At 45.2% G+C, this 20,540-nt stretch overlaps 1 protein-coding gene across 4 annotated transcripts in view; it reads right to left on the reverse strand.

The window, feature by feature from the left end:
- Window positions 1–2,210: 2,210 nt before the first annotated feature.
- The window catches only part of NFRKB (nuclear factor related to kappaB binding protein), a 40,125-nt gene continuing 21,795 nt past the window's right edge, over window positions 2,211–20,540 (reverse strand). For 2 of the 4 annotated variants that reach the window (XM_003992572.4, XM_006936796.3), the window contains exons 14-27: window positions 18,440–18,519; window positions 18,067–18,113; window positions 15,432–15,492; window positions 14,839–15,013; window positions 12,964–13,070; window positions 12,473–12,596; window positions 12,181–12,260; window positions 11,825–12,045; window positions 11,444–11,714; window positions 10,615–10,824; window positions 7,261–8,028; window positions 4,348–4,454; window positions 3,399–3,534; window positions 2,211–3,283 (exon numbers count right to left, since the gene is read on the reverse strand). In XM_003992572.4, the coding sequence (XP_003992621.2) occupies window positions 3,158–3,283; window positions 3,399–3,534; window positions 4,348–4,454; window positions 7,261–8,028; window positions 10,615–10,824; window positions 11,444–11,714; window positions 11,825–12,045; window positions 12,181–12,260; window positions 12,473–12,596; window positions 12,964–13,070; window positions 14,839–15,013; window positions 15,432–15,492; window positions 18,067–18,113; window positions 18,440–18,519 (2,513 nt within the window). In that variant the 3' untranslated portion in view covers window positions 2,211–3,157. The remainder of the gene's footprint in view (window positions 3,284–3,398; window positions 3,535–4,347; window positions 4,455–7,260; window positions 8,029–10,614; window positions 10,825–11,443; window positions 11,715–11,824; window positions 12,046–12,180; window positions 12,261–12,472; window positions 12,597–12,963; window positions 13,071–14,838; window positions 15,014–15,431; window positions 15,493–18,066; window positions 18,114–18,439; window positions 18,520–20,540) is intronic. The other 2 variants (XM_006936798.3, XM_045038525.1) reach the window with 2 other exon arrangements.

Raw genomic sequence — 20,540 nt, forward strand, 5'->3', positions numbered from 1 at the left:
GCCAGCCTTCAGGACTCAAAAGCCGGCTTCCTTCCTGCTACTTCCCACAAATGCGGTAGAGATCTTTTACACAAAGCACCGGGTGTTCTCTGGAAGAAATGCTGTACTTAAGTGAAAGCTGACCTCCCACGGTTAGCCAGCCTTTCAATGCTGAAGTCACACGTCAGAGGTTAAGAATGAGCTACTTGAAAATATAGTTATGAGAAGAGAACCCGTGGTCCCCTTTCAGGGTCTACTTTCATTGGCCTGCTAACTAGGAAACCAAACTTTCATTCAACAAGTACTGAAGGATCTATTATGAGCAATTAATTTAAAACATATTCTTTCTTTAAAGACTGGAGGTGGGTATAAGGAACCTATTCCCAGTTTTACTTTCATAGTAAAGATCTCTATTTTAGGTTTGAAGGGTGGGGGAAGTGCACCACACTCTAAGGAAATGCAGTATTTTCTCCAGAGCAAGCAGTTGAGGTGTGAAGACCAGATATACAATATTGAAACTTACTGTAAAATCCCTTTCACAGCAGCAGTTTGGGGTACCTTCATGGAATTGGTCAACCCTGGAGAAAAACATTCTTAGATGGGTTTACAATACAAACCCATCACAAACAATGCTATTCACCGAATCCGGTCTTAGACATGTGGTCTGACCACTTCTACCAACCTCTGAACCTCAGCGTCAGAGGCTCAGTGGCTGCCATGAGTTCTTCTGGACTTACTCCCCCCCAAAACAGCCACCAACGCTACCACATCTCTACAAGACCCCTGAGGTCTGTATGCACAGAACCACATTGCACAGCATGCAAATGCTGGTGACATCACTTCACCAACTCCAGCTGGGGCTTGCCATTCCTCAGTACTCCACTGACAGGCTGGGCAGTACCAAATCGTACTTACCAGGGAGTCAGTCCTACACTAACATCCTGAAACATCCCTGTTCCCCAAGCATGCAGACAAATGTCTGCAGGCACTCAGAGACAGGCACAGCCAGGTGACTTCAGTAAAGAAAAGTCAGTGAAGGGCTGGAGCTGAATGCCAGAGCTACCTTCATGAAATCCTTTGTTAAGTAAATTCGGAAGGGGTTTGTTTTAACCAACAATAAACACCTGAGACAGGATCCCTCAAATTTCTACCGTTTTCTCATTCAGACACTGTCACATGGACTCTTCATGTGAAATGTGCCTCTAGGAAGCAATGATGTGCAAATATCAAAGTACTGGAGAACACAGACGTGCTCTCCTCCACTCGGCTAAAAGGCCATTTTTCTCCTTCACGGCAGTCCCTACCTCTCCCCCCTTCCCAGTGGGACATCTGTGCCGGCCCCCCACTACTAGCAAAAGCTCAGTCACCTCTCCGCCAATTCGCCTCAGCTCTCTGTACCTTGGGCTTACCACCCTAGCTCCAACTGTCCCCACAGCTCAGCATGACATACAGCCATCCTCCCCTAGGAAGGCAAAAGAAAGGATACTTAAAATCAGAAGACTGGATTTATGTCTTTTTCTCTTTAACCTCAACTCAGACTCACCACTTCTCCCAGAGATGAGAAGTTAGAAGACGGTTGATGATGTCTATTTACAGAACTGCTTTAAAAATCAAATGCAAGGTCTCAAAAGCCACAAGCCACCCTGACCTCTGCAATCTTCCTGATCACTCAGCTTCCACCTTGCAACCCCTCTAAACTAGACCATTGGGACCTTCTGCCCCTCAACTCCACTTCCTCACCAGACCCCATAAAAGATCATCACTGAACTTCCAGATTAAAGACACATCTTTAATAATCTGGAAACAAGAGAGAGAGGCCCTGACGCTGCAGAACAGCCTTGCCATCCAACCCCTGCTCCCATACAAAAGAGGCATATATTGTTAACAACCAGTGCTTTACTTACTTACTACATTTAAAAATACTGTTCTGAGCTCTGCCACAGCTTGACGGAGGCTGAGAAATGAGAGGCAGCCAGGATTAAAGGACTTGTAAACCCCGACTGACCTCTCCTGTGACTGTGCTGCTTCGTCCGCCCAGTGGGCACACCCACTCACTCTCTCCTCTTGCCGCCTCTACTCTGGAGCAGAAGCCTGCAAAGTTTTACTTAATGGGCCTGAGGACATAAGAGACATTTTAGGCCTGAGGAGCATCTGGACTCTATGGCAACTACTCAGTTCTGCCTCCTGACTGCAAGCAGCCAAGGATAATACATAAGCAAATGGCCATGGGCTGTGTTCCAATAAGACTTTATTTACAAAAACGGGTAGCCAGCCCCAGGGCTGTGGTTTGCAGACTCTTGCCCTGGAGCAAAGCAAAACATAATCTCTGAACTGCAATAAAGTCTATGCCGCAAGAGCAGCATGTCTGCTGGCACTTGCCTATCCTGTCCACAGGCTCTGGACTTCTGTGTGAACAGGCCTGACAAGGAGGACAAAGTCAGCAGATGAAGATACGGACCACAGTCAAGATCCTGATACCTCATCTTTATGAGGTAGTGCCAAACTAATCCCATTTCAGGGAACCCACGCTATCTCACTTATCTCGCTCCCTTGGTTTCTTACCCAGCTGACAGCCTCCCCATTGCCATGCAGCCACCAACTCACTGAGAATCCTGCTATTCTCCCATTCTGGTCAAGAGAATAATCAGTTCGGGGCAGTGGGGAGTGGGGGCTTTATAAAGCCCAGGTTTCCACTGGATAAAGACATACAACAGGTTCTTTAAAAAAATAAGTTACGTAAAAATTTCTGGACATAAAATTCCTATCCAGAACCACTAGTCACAGAGAAGACCAGAAGCTAAAAAAAAATACAATCCACATCGAGAACGAGGCTTACTGACGGTCTGCACGCTCTGCAGCTGTAAGCCTTCCCCCGGTGTCTGGCTCTCAGGAGAGAACCATGGCTCGTGTGGCACAACTATGACTTCATCCCCAAACAGAGGAGCTTCTCCTGGATCGGAGCGGAACAGCCCTTGGAGCCTGGAGGGGACTTTTCTCAGCATGCTCCACTGTGGAGTGTGGTGGCAGAATCCACGCCACTGTTGCCATCATCCCACTGCTGGCCTTCCCTTCAACAGACAAGCTGAGAAGGACGACACAACCTCCCTGCTCCCCTCCTTTAAGCCAGAAGGGCAGCCTGGGTGTGTGCTTTCACGGACATCATCTTTCTCTCTCTGAATCACTGCTGTTCAGGTGCCTGTTTAGGAGATGGAGCTGTGGTCACAACAACAGTGGAGACTGCTTTGGAGGAACCAGAAGCTGTTCCCTGTTGAAGATGGGATGCAGGGACAGTCTGGATGCGCACCTGTTTGCAAAGAGAGACGGTCTGGTCAACAGGCTGCAAACGAGCTCCTCAGCTGAGAGCAAACAGCAAGAGAAAAAGAGGCCTGGTAGAGCCCACCGTTTGCCTGGAACCTTACCTGTGTGGCCTGGCCTTGCTGCTGAAGCTGCTGCAACTGCTGGGCAGTGAGGAAACTAACCGGCTTGTTGCCAGCAATGAGCTTAGTCCCCGCTGGCATGGTGGTCAGGATGATATTGCGGCCCAACCCGCCGAGGCTGTGAATGGAAAGCACCAGTGAAGCATAATGACAGGCAGGGTGCTCTCTCTGGCCCAGAATGAGGCCGCATGTTTAAGGAAAACAGGAAGGTCAGCAGCACAGTGAAAATTCCTGCATTCTAGACTGAAATGGAAACCAGCTGGTGAGACCACCTTTCTCCTAGCTTCTATGCTTCCCATGAAAAAAGAGCAAGCCCAAAGGCCCCCAGGGCTCTGGATACAATGACCCCGACATCCATATCTCGATCAGCAGAAATAATGGACAGGACCCCAGGAAGGTGTGTGTTTCAGACAAGAAACTCTCCCCCAAAACAGCCACCTTCCAACCATCAGACTGATTTCATCATGCCCCTTATCCTGGTTTAAGTCAAGACCAAAGGAAGGCCAGCTTCCCAAGACCTCCTGCTCAGAACACCACAGCACGGGGCTCAAATGTGAAAGCGAGGCCTTCCCCAACACCCACACTGGAAACTGCCATCTGAGCCATGTCACCAGCCCTCCCCATTCCAGAATGTTCTGTCGTCCCCTTCCTTGCTTTTCCTCCACAGTACACACCACCACCCCATAGGGTATTTTACTCTATAATTTCTCTCCTCACCCTACAAGGTAAGCTTGAAGATAGCGCAGCTTTTTGTCTGTTTTAATCGCTTCTCTGTGTCCCTGGCACCTGATACTAGGTGTTCAATAAATACTGTTGGTGAGTACAACAAAGGAGAAATACTCAAGAAGAGTCCCAGGAAAACTAGCTGCCTCTCCACTATGTGGCAAGGAGCCACCTGGAAGCCCCACCCGCCCATCACTACAGCACTTACTTGGCTCCAAGGTTGCCTTTGATGATGGGGGCCGTGACCACACTTTTGCCCTTCATAGGCTGGCTAATAACAGAGAGAGGAACTGTGATCCGCGTAGGCAGCTTCCCCTAAAGAGAAAATGAAATCAGGTTTACAGGCTAGATGAGGAAACCCCCAAGTGTCACGTACAGGGCCATAGAACTGAGGAGTGAGCACTCAGATACTCTCTTTTCCTGTATGCTGCAGGGTCCCGATATTTCTGAGGTGTGGGCCCAGGCTGCCCTCATAAAACTGCCAATAGGCTGTAGTTAAGAGCTCACGTACTGTATTTAGGTAGTCTCTGATCTGTGTAACAGCTCCTCGTTCACACTACCTACAAGAGCAACAACCATATAAAACTGCTGCCAGCAGGATAAATAGGTGCACTAAATCACTAAGGAAAGCATGTGTTCACTTGAGCACAGTAAGAGTCTGAGCTCCTTCGAGGCCAGGCTCCTCATCATCCGTGTGCCTCCCGATACCTGGCACACAGTACTGAAGGAAGTGTGATGAAGGACACAGGCACTCAGGAGTTAACAGAGTGCATAACTACTGCTTCACTGGGGCGCAGGCTCACTGGTAGGGAGCAGACAGCAGGGCACGCTAGATTAGCAACAGGTCACATTTTCCAGGTGCTTTCCGTCTCTCCCAGAGATAAGAGGTTAGTTAAGGGACATTAATAATAAACTCAACCAAGTGAAAAGTCCAACCCCAAAGCCAATAAGGTCTAAAAGGAACAAAACAGAAGGTGACCACGCCTAGTCTTTGGGATTTCAGGATGGCAAAGATGAGCTCACTGCATCACCTGTTTTTAGGCCACCTGCTTTTTAACCCCTGGTTGGTAATAAAATTTATATACAGTAAAATCTTGTGTGAATCTGATTTTAAAAACAGATTCAAGAGAAGTAGTTGCTAGGATACTAAGAAAAAGCATCAACATTTCCCTTGAGCAAGCTTTTGCTAAAGAAGCCGGGCCCTCAGGTGCAAAACTGTGTCACAGTTCCCCATACCAATCTCCACAGTTTACTCACAGTTTGTAGTGCATCAGAAAGCACTGAAAGATGTCAACAGAAAACAGAATACCTTGAGATGGTGCCTCCAGGTGGATTTCCTGGTGGTTTTCTTAAGAATGCCTAAGTTGTGTCAAAAGTTTCAGACCACCACGACACCAACTGGAATCACCCCTTGGTGAACTAGCCTAACTAGCTGACTAGATGGAGAAAAGAATCACTGCTCACTACTTCCCACCCCCTCACATGCTTTTCAGGTTCAGGTGCCCCTGGCTACTACCTTTCTGTGTGAGGAGTCAAGAGCAAAGTGGACCAAGTAAGCACTGTTTCCTTGCTTCCTTAATTTTTGTGATATGAGAACCTAAATAAATACTACCTTTTAAGCCGCACTGTATTTCAGAGTTTGTTGGCTGGTTGGTTTTACTAATGTTCTTCCTCCACCACTCTGGCTTTTATCCAAATTGCTGAGGTTTTATTATACAGCCTGCTTAGGAAACGTAAAACTGTGTTTTATGCTGTCCGTATTCACCCCACTGTACAGAACAGGGCTCCTTATCCAGAAACTAAAGAGTAGAAATACACATGCACCCAGAAACACACCTATGTTGATATGGGAATTTGCTTTATGATAAATGTAGTATTTCAAGTTAGCAGGTAAGGAATAAACCAGTCAATGATGTTGGAACAAAGTAAGAAATACGAAATGAGATATCTACGACATACCATTCACAAAATATATTTCAAATGGATTATCAATGACACCTTTTCTAAAACCCTGAAAATGTTGTGAAAATGAAGCGCTGATATCTTTATAACCCTGGAGTAAGAATGGCACAAGATGCAAAACCTAAGAGCCATAACAGAAAATGCTGATAGATCTAATCAGATAAAATACCTGTAGAGCAGGCTCCATATGCAAGGTTAAAAAATAACAGGCTGGAAGAAAACATTTTCTATATGTAACAAGAATTAACATCCAGAAGATATACAGAGCCACCCAAACAACATGAAAAGCTGAATACCCCAGAAGAAAAGTGGCAAAGATTTATTCTGCACTGAGAGCACATGCCAATCCCCATATGAATGGATGCCCAACTCCACTAAAGATCAGGGAAACAAAACAGAAAAAGAACTCTTTTCACCAGTAAGATGGGTACTTAAGTTAAAAAAACAAAAAAGAAAGAAAAAAACAAGATATCCAGGATTTGTCAGGATATGGGGGAAACAGGAGAGCCGCTGATGGAAGTGGAAGGTGGTAGGGCCTTTTTGGTTGCACTAGAGTTATCACAACCTTCAGTATGTATACCTGACCCATTCTACCTCCGCTCCAGAAATACTTTCATGTGTTTCTTCATGGCAGCACTGCTCTTAAACAGTAAAAATGTATTCTTTAACGGATGAAAGGGTAAAGCACATGCCTTCTGTGGACTATCAGGTATCATTAAAAAGAATGCCGTCAATATCCGTGTAGGATCTAGAACAATCCCCAAAACATATTTTTAAATAAATAAGGCAATCCACAGGACAGTATACAGATGAAGCTCTCTCACAGGAATTTTTGTTTAAACTGAATGTGTACACACTGTACGAAAATGCTCGGGAAAAGGACCAGAAGGATAAATGCCAAAATACTAGTAATTAGTCCTCATGAAGGAAGAAGTAGAGAGTGCTGAAATTTTATTTTTTACTCTATGTACTTCTATACTATTTTAATCACTTACGTACACACTACTTCAGAAATTTGTTTCAAAATCAAACAAAAGAGCCTAGTAGGAAATAAGCCTGTGTGGGTCAAATGAAGTGACAGAGACAGGGTCTACTTTCCATTCCTCAAAAGACAAGTTCCCCAAGCAGAAGGGCTATTCTTCCCCACTATGTTACTCACAGCCTGGGACGTGGAAACAACTGTGGTGCTGACAGGGACCTGCCGCACAGCAGAGGCTCCTGCCCCGATGCTGATGGGGGTGCTTGCAGCCCCAGAGGCCACGGCCACAGTCTTGGACACGGCAGCATTCATACTGGGCAAGGACACCGCCGAAGTATGGACAGTTCCAGACCCACTGGCCACTGAGGACCCTTGCTTGGCATGGGTCGCAACTGTGATGGTCTGGCCTGCTTTGGGGGGCATCACGCCCAGGCCCTGCACGATGCGGATCGTGGCAGCTGGTTTTGCTTCTGAAGAAGCCACTGTGTTTTTCCCCTTCTGGTCTGCCACACTCACACCAAGTGCCGGCATCAAGCGAAAAGCTGAACTGGAGGCTTCTGTTGGCTTGAGGTCAGGAGTCACTTTAACCACGGTGGTACCTGTTGGAGTGGACGAAGGGGCACTGGCCGAACTGGCCTTGGCAGGGCTATCCGTTGCGTGGACTGGATTAGAAGTGACGTGTAAGGTGGCAGAAATGCCTTTGCCTGCAGTGCCACTTCCCGTCCCAAAGAGGTCCTGGGTCAGTTTCACTGTGGTAACCTGGGACTTGGCCAACGTGGCCATCATGTCCGGAGTGATTCGCAGAACCGTCTGGCCTTTGGCATCTGTGGTGATGGAAGAGGGTGGCAGACGCAATACGTCCTTACCCTGGATACGGAAGTTAGTGGCTGTGAGTGGAATGCTGCTGCCTGCCTGGGGCTTCACACCAAGCTGCCCAGTGATTGCCACCTGGATAGGGAAGAGACAGCACTGACAAGGGGATTCCCAGCGCTCAAATGGTTATGAGTATGATCACACAAACCTCCATTTCGTGGGTACGTGTCTTTCACGTTTTTCTAATCTTTTGTTTTGAAACCTGGTAAACATTCACAAAAGTAGAAAACAGTGTAACAAATCCATGTACTACCACCCAGCTTCAAAGTTATCACTTTGCTAATCTTGTTTTATCTATCCTTCCCCACCTTTGGCGGGGGGTGGGGAGGTGCTGGACAGAAGAGTTGGAATATTTTAAAGTAGGCCAATATATAGCATTTTGCCAATCAATACTTCTTTACATATTTCCAACACAGAAAAGGACTTTTTAAATTAAAAAAATAATAGTAATCACCTACACATTGGACCAGATGGACTTAACAGAGATCATGGAATATTCCATCCAAAAACAGAATACACACCTTTTTTTAAGTGCACGTGAAACATTTTCCAAGACAGATCACACGTCAGGCCACACTCACTCAAAAAAGTCCCACCTATTATTACCCAATAATGACCTACAAGTATTATCTAATAATATATATTTGTATATCCCCAACTGTTTCAAAAATGTCTTTTATTTATAGTTGTGCGCCGATCTTCAATTTTGAGAGGAGTATGGCACAGTGATCAAGCATGGGCTTTGGAGCCGCACCAATGCCTGTGGAAGGCCAATCTCCCATGTATAACACATGTACTCTTCTAGCCTCAGGGACTGTCTGCTGCATGAGCAATTTCCTCCTCTCTACTGACTGCTGCCATCAGAATGCAAATGTGCTTTAACATTTCCCAACGTACACAGAAGCAGATCCTCATTTACTCCACATTCCCACCAGCCCCCATTCTCTGCTCTCTTTGAAAGTGCAATTGCTTAAAAACTGCCTCCATTCCCTGTCTCTACTTCCTCATCTTACATTCTCTTTTGAATCCATTCCCAAACCACCACCAATCCGCTAGGCCCAGTCAAGTGCACTCATTACCCATAACCAATGAGTGATCAATTTTTAGCTTCATGTCATTCACTCCTTCGTATACCCGATATAGGTGCTGACTTCAACACACTTTTCTCTCAGTCTGTATTCCAGTCTCTGCACCCCAGTGTTTTCTTCTATCTCAGTAAATGATATCACAATCTACCCAATCACTCAAGCCCAAAGCTGTGGGGCACACTCAACTCCCTTCTTTCAACAGACCCCATAATCTGCCCACTGGAGAAGAATCACACCGGCACTACCGTCAACCCCATATCCGGAATCCCACTGCCTCTCCTACCTCCAAAGACAACGCACACAAGCCAGCACCAGTTGAGGATCTGGACCTGCTGCAACCACCTCGCCCCTGGTTTCCCTGCTTCTGCTCCTGTCCCTTGAATTCCGTCCTACGTGGCAGCCAAGGGGTTCTGTAAATGTACACTAGATCAAGTCGCTCTGGCTCACTATCTTTAAATGGCTCCCCATCACATTTAAGAGAAAATCAAAGTCCAACATGACTTAACCACAGCTAACCTCTCAAGCAGCCCCCCCTTCTAACACTTTGATACTTGCTCACTAAGCTACACGCTTGATGGCTTTCCTGTTGTTCTTCAAGCATATTACTAACTCGTGGCACTTTCACTTACTACTCCTATGCCTAGAATGCTTTGTCCCCAGATAATCAAAATACAGCACACTAATATCATTCTTCCCCTCAGACCTTCATAGATCACCTTAGCTCAAATGGCACTCCTGTCACTCTGTAGTCCTTCCCCTGGTTACTGATGTTCATAGCTCTTCTATACCTGTCCCTGAAGTGGTTTTTGTCCCCTAGCCCCAGGAGAAGATAAGCCCACAAAGCAGGGATTCAGTCTATGTCATACACCACCACATCCCCAATACTCTGGACAGAGCCTGGCACAAAAGAGCACTCAGTAAGTATTTAATGAAAAAAATGACAATACTTCACCATTATATGGTTCCGTTTCTTCATCTATAAAACGAGAATAAGAAAAGCACCTACCCCATGGCATTATGAGAATTAAATTATTTAATATCTATAAAATATTCAGCATAGTACAGGCACATGATAAGCACACCTATCATTGCTATTTTACCTAAAAATTCTTTGTCGTTGTTTTTACAGATTTTATTTTTAAGTAATCTCCGTACCCAATGTGGGGCTCAAACTCACATGCCTGAGATCAAGCCGCCCACTGCCTAACCATTCTTTGAAGTTCAATTATCATCTGTGCATGTTCATAATCAGGAAAATAGAAATGTATCCTACTATTATTAAAGGTAAACAGAAAGGCCAACAAAGTGTATAATGTCACACCACAAGATATTCACTAAGTAAATTCATGGGAAGTCTACTCCAAATCAAGAAGCTCAACTACTACATGCTGAATTTTTTGGAAAGAAACAGGGGAAATCTTCAGCATCTATGAAGCCTGTACTGCCGTTGGTGGGAACTCACCACTGAAATACCCATGAACTAAAGATCAAAGGTTACAAATCATTAAGATCTCTGACTCTCCTCTGCTTTGGGAAAAAGGATTTGGATCCACCCAGAGAGATTTCCACTGACCTGCTTGATAATGTTCTGTCCTGTGACATTCTGAATGACAGCAGCTGTGGAAGCACTCGGAGCGGAGCTCCCAGGAGAACTGGTGGCTGGCTTGCTCGCGGGGCTGGCTGTGGCAGGGAGACTTGTCATCGTGAGCCCTGTCCCAGGTCCAGGCCGCTGCACAGTGGCCGCCGCAGTCTGAGCTTTGACCGGCACGGTGGCCATTACTGTCTGGTTCAAGCGTGAGGTGGAGAGCTCAATTAGATACTGAGACGCAGCCTGGCACAGCAAGCCGCTTCCGGCATGTGCCACTGCCCAGGAAGTGCTCCCCCGAGACTACTTCTGCTCTATCAGTGCTTAAGGCTCACTATGCTCTAAAGTGCACATTGTAAAGTTCTTGTATCTGTGCGGAGCACCTTAATTTTCAGAAATCTTGCACATTTAACATCCTGTTGTGTTCCTACATACGGAGAATATTATACCCTTTTACAGCAAAGGAAACTGAGGCAGGAAGTAAGACTCTTCTCTAAAATTACCCAACTATTAGCGGTATGGCTAAGATGACAGGCACAATGGAAAGGGCCTGAGATTTAGAATCACATTCCACCTCCATCCACCAGGATCCTGATGTTACAATCCTGGGTAAATCACTAAACTTCTCAAAAGTTCTGATTCCCAACATGTAAAATACAACGACTTAAAAACGCTTAGCCAGCTTTGAACATCAAATGAGTCGCTGTGTTAAACAGCAGCAGCAGCAGCAATAATCTAATGCTCCTTGGTCCTTACCCACTCTGCCAACTGGACCCATCAGACCACCTTGAGGTCCAGCTCTGCCGTCCCCGTTTACCTGTGGCACAACTTTGGTCTGAGTAGCAGTGGCTGGAACACGCATCTGTGGTCCTGCTGGCATCTGTGGCAGTGTCTGAGTCGGCCCTGCTGACTGCTGAGTAGCAGTAGGAAGGCCAGGCTGGGCCACCACCCGCACCTGGGGCAGTCCAGCCGAGCCAGAGTGGCTCACCACACGGGCGGCTGCCTGAGAATTTGGTGGAGTCTGGCTGGAAGCCGGGGAGAGCATTGTTCCTAGCTGTGGCATTGTGGGTGAAGACACCAGAAGAACACTACGAGAAAATGGGGGCAAGGGGGATGATTAAAAAATAAAGCAAGTTAAGCCATACACACAAAAGATCTCTGGAGAGAGAAAGCTGGAGAAAACAGTGAAAGAGCTTACCCTGAGCTAGATTTCGCTGGCTCTGAGACAGGAGTAGGGCCACTTTTGTTCACCGAGGACACAGGAGGAGGGGAGATCGGAGTGGCAGGCAGAGCCGGAGTGGTGGGGGTCACAGGTGTGACTGGAGTGGGAGGCATGCTGGAGTCACTGAGGCTCATCTGGCTCTGCTCAGAAGGGCCACTGCTGAGGACTTTCAATGAACTCTCCTTGCTACCGGACTTCTACAAGCAGAAGGCAGACAGTTTAGCCAAAGTCACCAAAGGATGGCATGGTTCCTGATGCAGGGAATTCAGGAAAGGCCTGGCTGCCACCATCCCTGACACCGCTAAGGCAGCTGCTCTCAGGAGGTCACTTACCACCTTGGATGGAGGCTTGGGTTTTTGCTGAAGGGCTTTTCTGGCTTTAGCTGCAGCTGCTTGTGCTTGGTGAATCCGCTCTGCAAACAAAGGTGGTTAAGTTTCAACAACAGTTTAACCTCAGCACAGTAAGGAGGGTGGTTTCATTAAGAGCCAAGGCCTCACTGGTGGCCTCGCCAACGGGCTAAGTCTTGCCTCTATATTCCTATCCTGCCTGAACGTCATCACAAAACAGAATGGAATTGGGGCAATAACTCAGAAGCATCCCTCATCTAGTCAGAGCCTCACACACCAAATTCCTCCTCGCTCCGGTCCCGATGCAGGTAGATCCACAGCTTTCGCCCAATGTCATATTTCACACATGGGTCTTTTTCATAATGCAGCCGATCCAGGGCTCCACTCACTACTGTGTTCACCTGAGAAGCAGAACAAAGTGGAAAAGGGACCAGTCAGACTCAGACACCAGGGAAAAACCACCGGGTGTGAGTCACAGATCCTATCTCAGTCTGGTGGCAATACTACCAATGGCAAGATTCCTGGGAGACTGCGCTGTCCCCTGAAGGAGACAGTGACCTAAGAAGCTGCAGTAGAAGCAGAAGTAAAGGGTAGAGGGAAATCTGTGCTCTACAGACTGCAAGGGTCATAGGTCATCATTGTTCACATTTCTCAGGATCTCCTTCTTTCCTCTTTTTCATTCAGTTTTAAGAAATCATTATGTTGTATATTTTCTTGTAGGTTTTCTTAAATCCATTTTGGAACAAAACTGTCTCTTTTCCATCCTACCTGAGTGCTGGTGACATCTGGTGCCAGAAACTGGGAGTCCTTGAGCAGCTCACAAATCTCGGCCCTGGTACCTTCCCCATTAGGCAGCCGGGCCGCAGCATCTCGAACTGAGGACATCAGAAAATGGAAAGTCGAAGAGTCAAGCAGGGCTGCCACTGAGGAGCATTGTCCCTCTATCTGCTCTTGTGGGGAGAAGCTCACTAAGGTGTCTCTCTGCCTTAGTCAGACTCAGCACTAGGTGGACATTGCCCTCTGGAGACAGTTTCCTACACTTCAGACACCCTGAGCCAAAACTGAGGTCTGTGAACTTGGGTGAGGAAGAAAGTTATATATCTGACTAAAATTTAGCATTTCCTTCAATTATGAGCAATGGTAACAAACTTTATATTGGCGGTAGTGTGATATTGCAACAGAAATCAGGTATTTTCGTATCACACACATCACAGCTACTGTAGACAACTCACGATACCATTTCCACTCATCGCTATTCGGAAATTATAGGAGCTAAGTGACCTGCTACTAAAGGCTGTCATTTACTAACATAAAAAACACATATATTTCTGCACCATAAATTTAAGATTTTGATAAATATTTTAATAGGACTGGTTTCTTTTAGAACTCTTAAGTATTTTATTCATTTAAAGACAAAATCCTGGGGGCACCTGGGTGGCTCAGTTGGTTGAACGTCCAACTTCAGCTCCGGTCACGATCTCACAGTTCATGAGTTCAAGCCCTGCATGAGGCTTTGTGTTGACAGCTCAGGACCTGGAGCCTGCTTCGGATTCTGTGTCTCCCTCTCTCTCTGCCCCTTCCCCACCTGCACTCACTCTCTCAAAAATAAACATTAAAAAAAAAAAAAAAAGACAAAATCCTGGGGTACCTGGCTGGCTCAGTCAGTAGAGCATGCAACTGTTGATCTTGGGGTTGTGAGTTTGAGTCCCATGTTGGGTATACAGATTAAAAATAAAATCTTTAAAAAAAATAAAAAATATAAATAAATAACAATAAATAAGGACAAAATCCTGAGACAGAGTCTGCAGGATTCACCAGACTGCCAAAGAGCTTCATGGCACAAAAAAAGGTTAAACGTCTTATCTTTAAAAGAATCCGTCTAGGGGCGCCTGGGTGGCTCAGTCAGTTGAGCATCCGACTTCGGCTCAGGTCATGATCTCATGGTCTGTGAGTTAGAGCCCCGCATCAGGCTCTGTGCTGACAGCTCAGAGCCTGGAGCCTGTTTCAGATTTTGTGTCTCCCTCTCTCTCTACCCCTCCCCCGGCTCATGCTCTGTCTCTCTCTGTCAAAAATAAATAAACATAAAAAAAAAATTTTTTAAAGAATCCGTCTAGGGGCACCTGGGTGGCTCAGTCGGTTAAGTGTCTGACTCTTGATCTTGCTTCAGGTCATGATCTCACAGTTAGTGAGATCAAGCCCCGAGTCGGACTCTAAGCTGACAATGCAGAGTCTGCTTAGGATTCTCTCTCTCCCTCTCTCTGCCCCTTCCCCACGCATGTGCTCTCTCAAAGAATTAATAAACTTAATATATATATGTATACATATATATATATAAAAGGAAAAATAAATCTCCTCTGCTAAATATCCATTCAAAAACAATAAAAAATAAAATGAAAGAATCAGCCTGGAGGTAGCAAATTCCATATTTATGCTAGTTGGCTGGTCTGTAAAAAATTCCTGAATGAAAGTAAATGTGAGCCCAAGACATCAGGGAAGAAACTGATTCCTGGCATTAATCTCTGGGGGTAGAATCCCCCTTCATGTCCCAAACTCCAAGGCCTCGTAAAACTACATTTGACCCTCAAAGCCCTTCCAGGGATTGGGAGAGACAGCTGATGACAGAAACAAATAGATGGCACATACCAAGAGACAGGATGGTAACGTAGGCAGGACGGTCAGAGCGCAGCAGGGAGTGCTCCCGAGCCTTGTTGAGCGAGGTTTCCTTGTCAAAAACACCCTTCACAGGCCCCACTACAGACTCAAAGCCATGCATGCGAAAGGTGAATGCCTTATGGGGCTGGCTGTATCTGTAACGCTCCTAACAAGAGAAAAGGAACAAGGCACCTAAGTCAGAATTAGTGGGGTTCTTTCTAACACTCTCAAACAGTAGGAGATCAACCCGGAGAGACTAATGGGAACAGGCTATTCCACTAGGAATACTGAGCCAACCAGAGTGGAAATAGGTGGTCTCCAAAGCCATAGTCATTACCAAAGGGACTGAGAGATAAATGTAAATTTATTTTGCTAACTGGAAGAAAAGCCCATCAAAACATTTCTTACTCCCTTTCCTCACACCATTTCCACCCCCCAGCAAACAATCTCAACCAACAGAATGTCTAAGGTTAAGGGTATGAATTCCCTCTAAGAATTTGGACTCCAAGAAGATCGGGCTCAGAGCTTTTTCAGCATGGCCACACAGATGTAGAGATTTTCACTGGGTTCTAGGTATTTCTTACCTGTTCCTGAAAAACTCGTTTCTCCTCCCCTGTGCTGGGCCGCACCACATAGTCAGTTCTTCTGGAACATAAAGAATTTTGTATCCATCACCCCTTCTCCAGCACCCAGAACCATTCCTTTGCACCATGAAAAAAATGTCCCTTCATTAGTACTCTGTTCCCACAAAGGTCAAAAGTTGACTTTCCAGATCCTACCAAGTAACTCCTGTATTTCCAAAACTTACTTGAGTCTTAGAAATCCAGAAAAGTACTAGGTAGTGAGACTGACGTTTTTACCTGTTTTCAGTACTGTTGCTAAGCCCCATGTAATGACAACAAAAAAATTCAGCCTTAGAGGAACAAAAGACTTCATATTTGTAATATGACAATGGTGGTTTTTCTGCTTCCAAGAGACAGTGAGTTCTATACCCCTGTTACATGAACAGTTCTGTCACATTCAGGCTGGCCCTCCATGCTGGCATTCAGGAATCTAAAGAACCAAACCACAGCATCAAAGCAATATAATGCTTAGAAATAAATTCAACCAAGGAGGTGAAAGATGTGTACACTAAAAACTGTAAGACTCTGATTAAAGAAACTGAAGAAAACACAAATAAATGAAAAGATAGTCTATGTTCACGAACTGGAAAAATAATGTTAAAATGTCCATACAACCCAAAATCACCTATAGATTCAACGTAATCAAAATATCAATGCCATTTTTCACAGAAACAGAAAAAAAAATCCTAAAATTTATATGCAACCACAAAGAACCTCGAATAGTCAATGCAATCCTGAGAAAGAACAATAAAGTGGGAAGCATCACATATGAAGACTTCAAGCTTTATTACAAAGTTATAATAGTCAAAATAGTACACTGCTGGCATAAAAACAGACACATTAGCCAATGGAACAGAATCAAAAGACCAGAAATAAACTATTTTGTGTATGGTCAAACCACTGGCTCCATATTTGACAATGGAGCCAAGAACACTCAATGGGGAAAAGAGAGTCTCTTCAATAAATAGTATTGGGAAAACTGGATATCCACATGGGAAAGAATGAATTTGGACCCCATCTTATACCACTCACAAAAACCAACTCAAAATGGATTAAAGACTTAACTATAACACCTGAAATTGTACAACTCCTAGATGAAAACATATGAAAGAGGTTCTTGGACACTGATCTTGGCAATACTTTTCTGGACATGACACCAAAATCATAAGCAACAAAAGCAAAAATCAACAAGTGATACTACATCACATAAAATCTTCTGCACAGCAAAGAAAACAAAATGAAAAAGCAAATGGGAGGAAATATTTGCAAATCTACATGTATCAAAACCACAATAAGAGATCAACTCACACGTTAGAATAGTTATTACCAAAAAGAAAAAAACAACAAATGTTAGCAAGAATATAGAGAAAAGAGAACTGCTGTGTACTGCTGGTAGGAATGTTAAACTGCTTCAGCTACTACAGAAATTATATGGAGATTCCTTAAAAAATTAGAACTATCATATGATCCAACAACCCCACTTCTGGGTGCACTTTCAAAGGAAATGAAATCTTGAAGAGATGTGCACCCTTATTTACAGCATTATGTACAAGAGCCACAACACAGAAACAACCGAACTGCCTATCAGTCAATGAACATATATATTCCTTAAGACACCATATGATTCAACCATAAAAAAGGAAATCTTGCCGTTTGCAACAATATGGATGGCCCTTGAGGGCATTATGCTAAGTGAAATAAGTCAGTCAGAGAAGACAAATACTGTACGATCTCACATATGTGGAATCTAAAAAAAGCCGCACTGACAAAAATAGAGAGTAGAATGGTAGTTATCAAGGGCTGGAGGATGGGGGAAATGAGTAGAGGCAGGTCAAAGGGCACAAACTTCCAGTTAGAAAACGAGTAACTTCTGGGGATCGAATGCACAGCATGATGACTACAGTTACCAATACTGGTTCACATACTAAGAAGAGAGATCTTACATGTTCTCACCACAAAAAAAAAGAATGGATAATTATGTGAGATAATAAATGCAACTATTATGGTAATCATTTCATAATATATGCATGCATCAAATCAATTATGTTGTACCTCTCAAACTTAAACAATATTATATGTCAACTGTATCTCAACGAGGCTGGGGGTAACAAAAGGGACCACACCAGATTGGAAACAGTCACATGACATGATGTAATATAAAGAGCTCAGGATTAGAGGTCAAGAGGCTTAAATTCTAGTCCTGTCACTAACCTTCAGGAAGTCACTTGAACTCATGACTCAATTTCTTCATAGGTAAAATGAGAAAGACAGATTAGATGAATCCTTCTCAAATGGGAACTGAAGGAGAATTTGGGGAAAAGAGTAAGCCCTCCTACAAGATAGATTACATCCACCTCAAAGACTCCACTATGCAGTCCTCCCCCAATTCAGAACCCTCTGCTCAGAAAGCCACTCTTACTGATATGGGAATGTGCTGCCCTTCTCAGGTATGTTAAGGCAGGTAAGAACAGTGGACTCCTAGGATCTTTAAAGTCCACTACGGCTCTAACATGCTAAGAAATGTCAGCAAAACCACGGCAGTACCTTAAACTATAATTTCATGGAAAACCACCCACCATTAAAGTATTATACTCACACCCGAGGAACAGGTGTTGTGGCATCTGAGCTGTCTTCATTTTCTTGCTGGAGAAAAGGAAAACATGAACAGGTAAATGGACTAAAGAATTCTGGCTAATTTAAGGGCTCTGGAAACCCAGTAAGAAAGATCTGGTATTCCTTTTTTAATTTTTTATTTATTTTGAGAGACAGTGAGAACACATGCGTGCACTAGCAGGGAAGGGGTAGAGAGAGGGAGAGAGAGAATATCCCAAGCAGGCTCCTGCTTGAGATGGGGCTTGCTCCCACAAACTGTGAGATCATGACCTGAGCTGAAATCAATAGCCAGTTGCTTAACTGACTGAGCCACCAAGGCGCCCCAGATCTGGTATTTCTTTAATACCTTACCTTACCTTACAGAAAGCCTGGTCTTTGGTTTCTAGCCATAGTTGAAAAAGTGCAGCTAATTCCTTTTCATTATCTTGGGACTGGCCTATCAGAAAAACAAAAAGGCAAAATAATAATAATAATAAATCAATCTAAAGTGTTACTCAGAATCCCACTTTTTCCTATGCCAGAGAGAAAACCCATCAGGACCTGTGCACGTACTATCCCCTCAGCAGGTACTGCCCTCCCATTCACTCTCTGCCTGGACCACCACTTCCGGATGTTCCCTAAATAAATCACTCATTCCCTAGGGATTTGCTGAGTAACCACTGTGCACCAGGCACTGCATGGGCTAGGGTTATTCTGTGAACTCAGTCTCTGTTCTCATGGAGTTTACAGTCAAGTGACACAAGAATACATATTAATAAAACCTCAAAGTGGTAGGTGTCACAAAGGATATTATGGAAACTTACCCTAGAAAAGTTACCTTATCATGGTGGGGGGTGGGGGTCAAAAAAGGCTTCTTCTCATTAGTGGGTCACCAGAGACATTTTGGCAACCGGCACAGCAGTAAGAAGGCCCCCAGGCAGGAGAAAAGCTTGAACCCCTTGACCTTCCTTAGAGAGACGAGCACTCACGACAGCTTGTGGGAAGAATACAGCCCCCGGGGCCCTACCCTTCTCAGAGGCAGCTGAGATGACACTTCTGAGGACTCTTACATGCTTTCACTAGACAATGTGTGGTACCGCCATCCCCAGAATGTGCTGAACTTCCTTATCCTAGTAAGATTCCTCGTGCTCTGCTCTGTCCTCTAGAAATGCTTCTTCATAATCAACTTCCCTATAGCCTTAATCCTGTTCCCGCATCGCTCCCTCCACATCCTTGCCTGGTGTGAAGTCGGCCTCTCCCCAGTCCTTCAACCTTCGGGTGTGCCAGCTGCCTATACTCTCACAGCCACGCCCTTCAGAGTGGAGCTCCTCCTTCCATCCCATCACTGATGCCAAACTATTTCCCCCCAGCTCTTCTGGAAAATCAAAATAAAACAAATGCCTGGTACCTAAGGATCTTAGCATCCACCTGCTCCACCCTGTCCCCTGCTCCTCTCAGCTACTTACCTAGTCATTCCTCACGGGGAGCTCTGGCTCACCAGTCTACTCCCTGCCACACTGTGCAACTGGCACATCCATACAGATGGTACAGCCAATATCCAAACCCCTTGGTTCTGTCCTCACGACCTCCTCCCTCCACTCCACTCCAGCCACTCACTCCCACAATCACAACTGGATGTAGTCATTAGCTAAAACTGCCACATCCTCAACATGACTAATCCAGTGCCCCTCAACCCTGGCTACATACACACAGGAATCACCTGGGAACTTTTAAAAATACTAAGGCTCAGGTCCCACACAAGTCTATGGGTAAGACCTAGGGCATCAGTGTTTTTAAAAAATTCCAAGCGCTTGCCAGACACAGCCAGAGCTGACAGCCTTTATGCTAATTCACACCTTCTGCTCCCAGACCACAGTCATCCAGAACCCTTGCTTGCTTCCCTTCTCCCACCAAAACAGCACTGTGACTCAACAGGGCTGCCAGTCCACTGACACCTGCACTTCTCCAAGCCCCCTTCTGTCACATTTCCCTCCCTACTGGGTTCCATCCGTGTCCATCACTTCAATGGCAATCTTACCAATATAGTAACACCTGCTAACCACTGCTCCTGTATCTACATCATTCCAATCCCACAAAACTCACAATCTCAACTGTCCACATTCTCCATGCTTCATCTCAGAGAGCTGAGGGCTGCCAAAGAAAAAACACACAAAAGGGCAAAAAATACCACTATAAATGCCCAATGAGCAGCCTCAACGGACCCTCAATGCTGTCTGGCAATCTAACATAACCTCTGATCAAGCTAGCTTCCCATAACCACAGCAACTATGTCCCCATTCTCTCAACCTCCCCTTCTTACTCATGACAACCTCACCTCTCTCACCTCCTACTTTACACAGAAAAGCCATCAAATCCAACTCCCTCAACGTTCCCACAATACAACCGTGAGCCTACTGCTGGGTGTCCACTGTTTCTGCCTACAATAAGAAATGTGCTGCCGTTTCTGCCATCCAAGGC

Source organism: Felis catus, chromosome D1 (assembly GCF_018350175.1).
Source record: "Felis catus isolate Fca126 chromosome D1, F.catus_Fca126_mat1.0, whole genome shotgun sequence".
Classification (NCBI taxonomy): Eukaryota; Metazoa; Chordata; class Mammalia; order Carnivora; family Felidae; genus Felis; species Felis catus.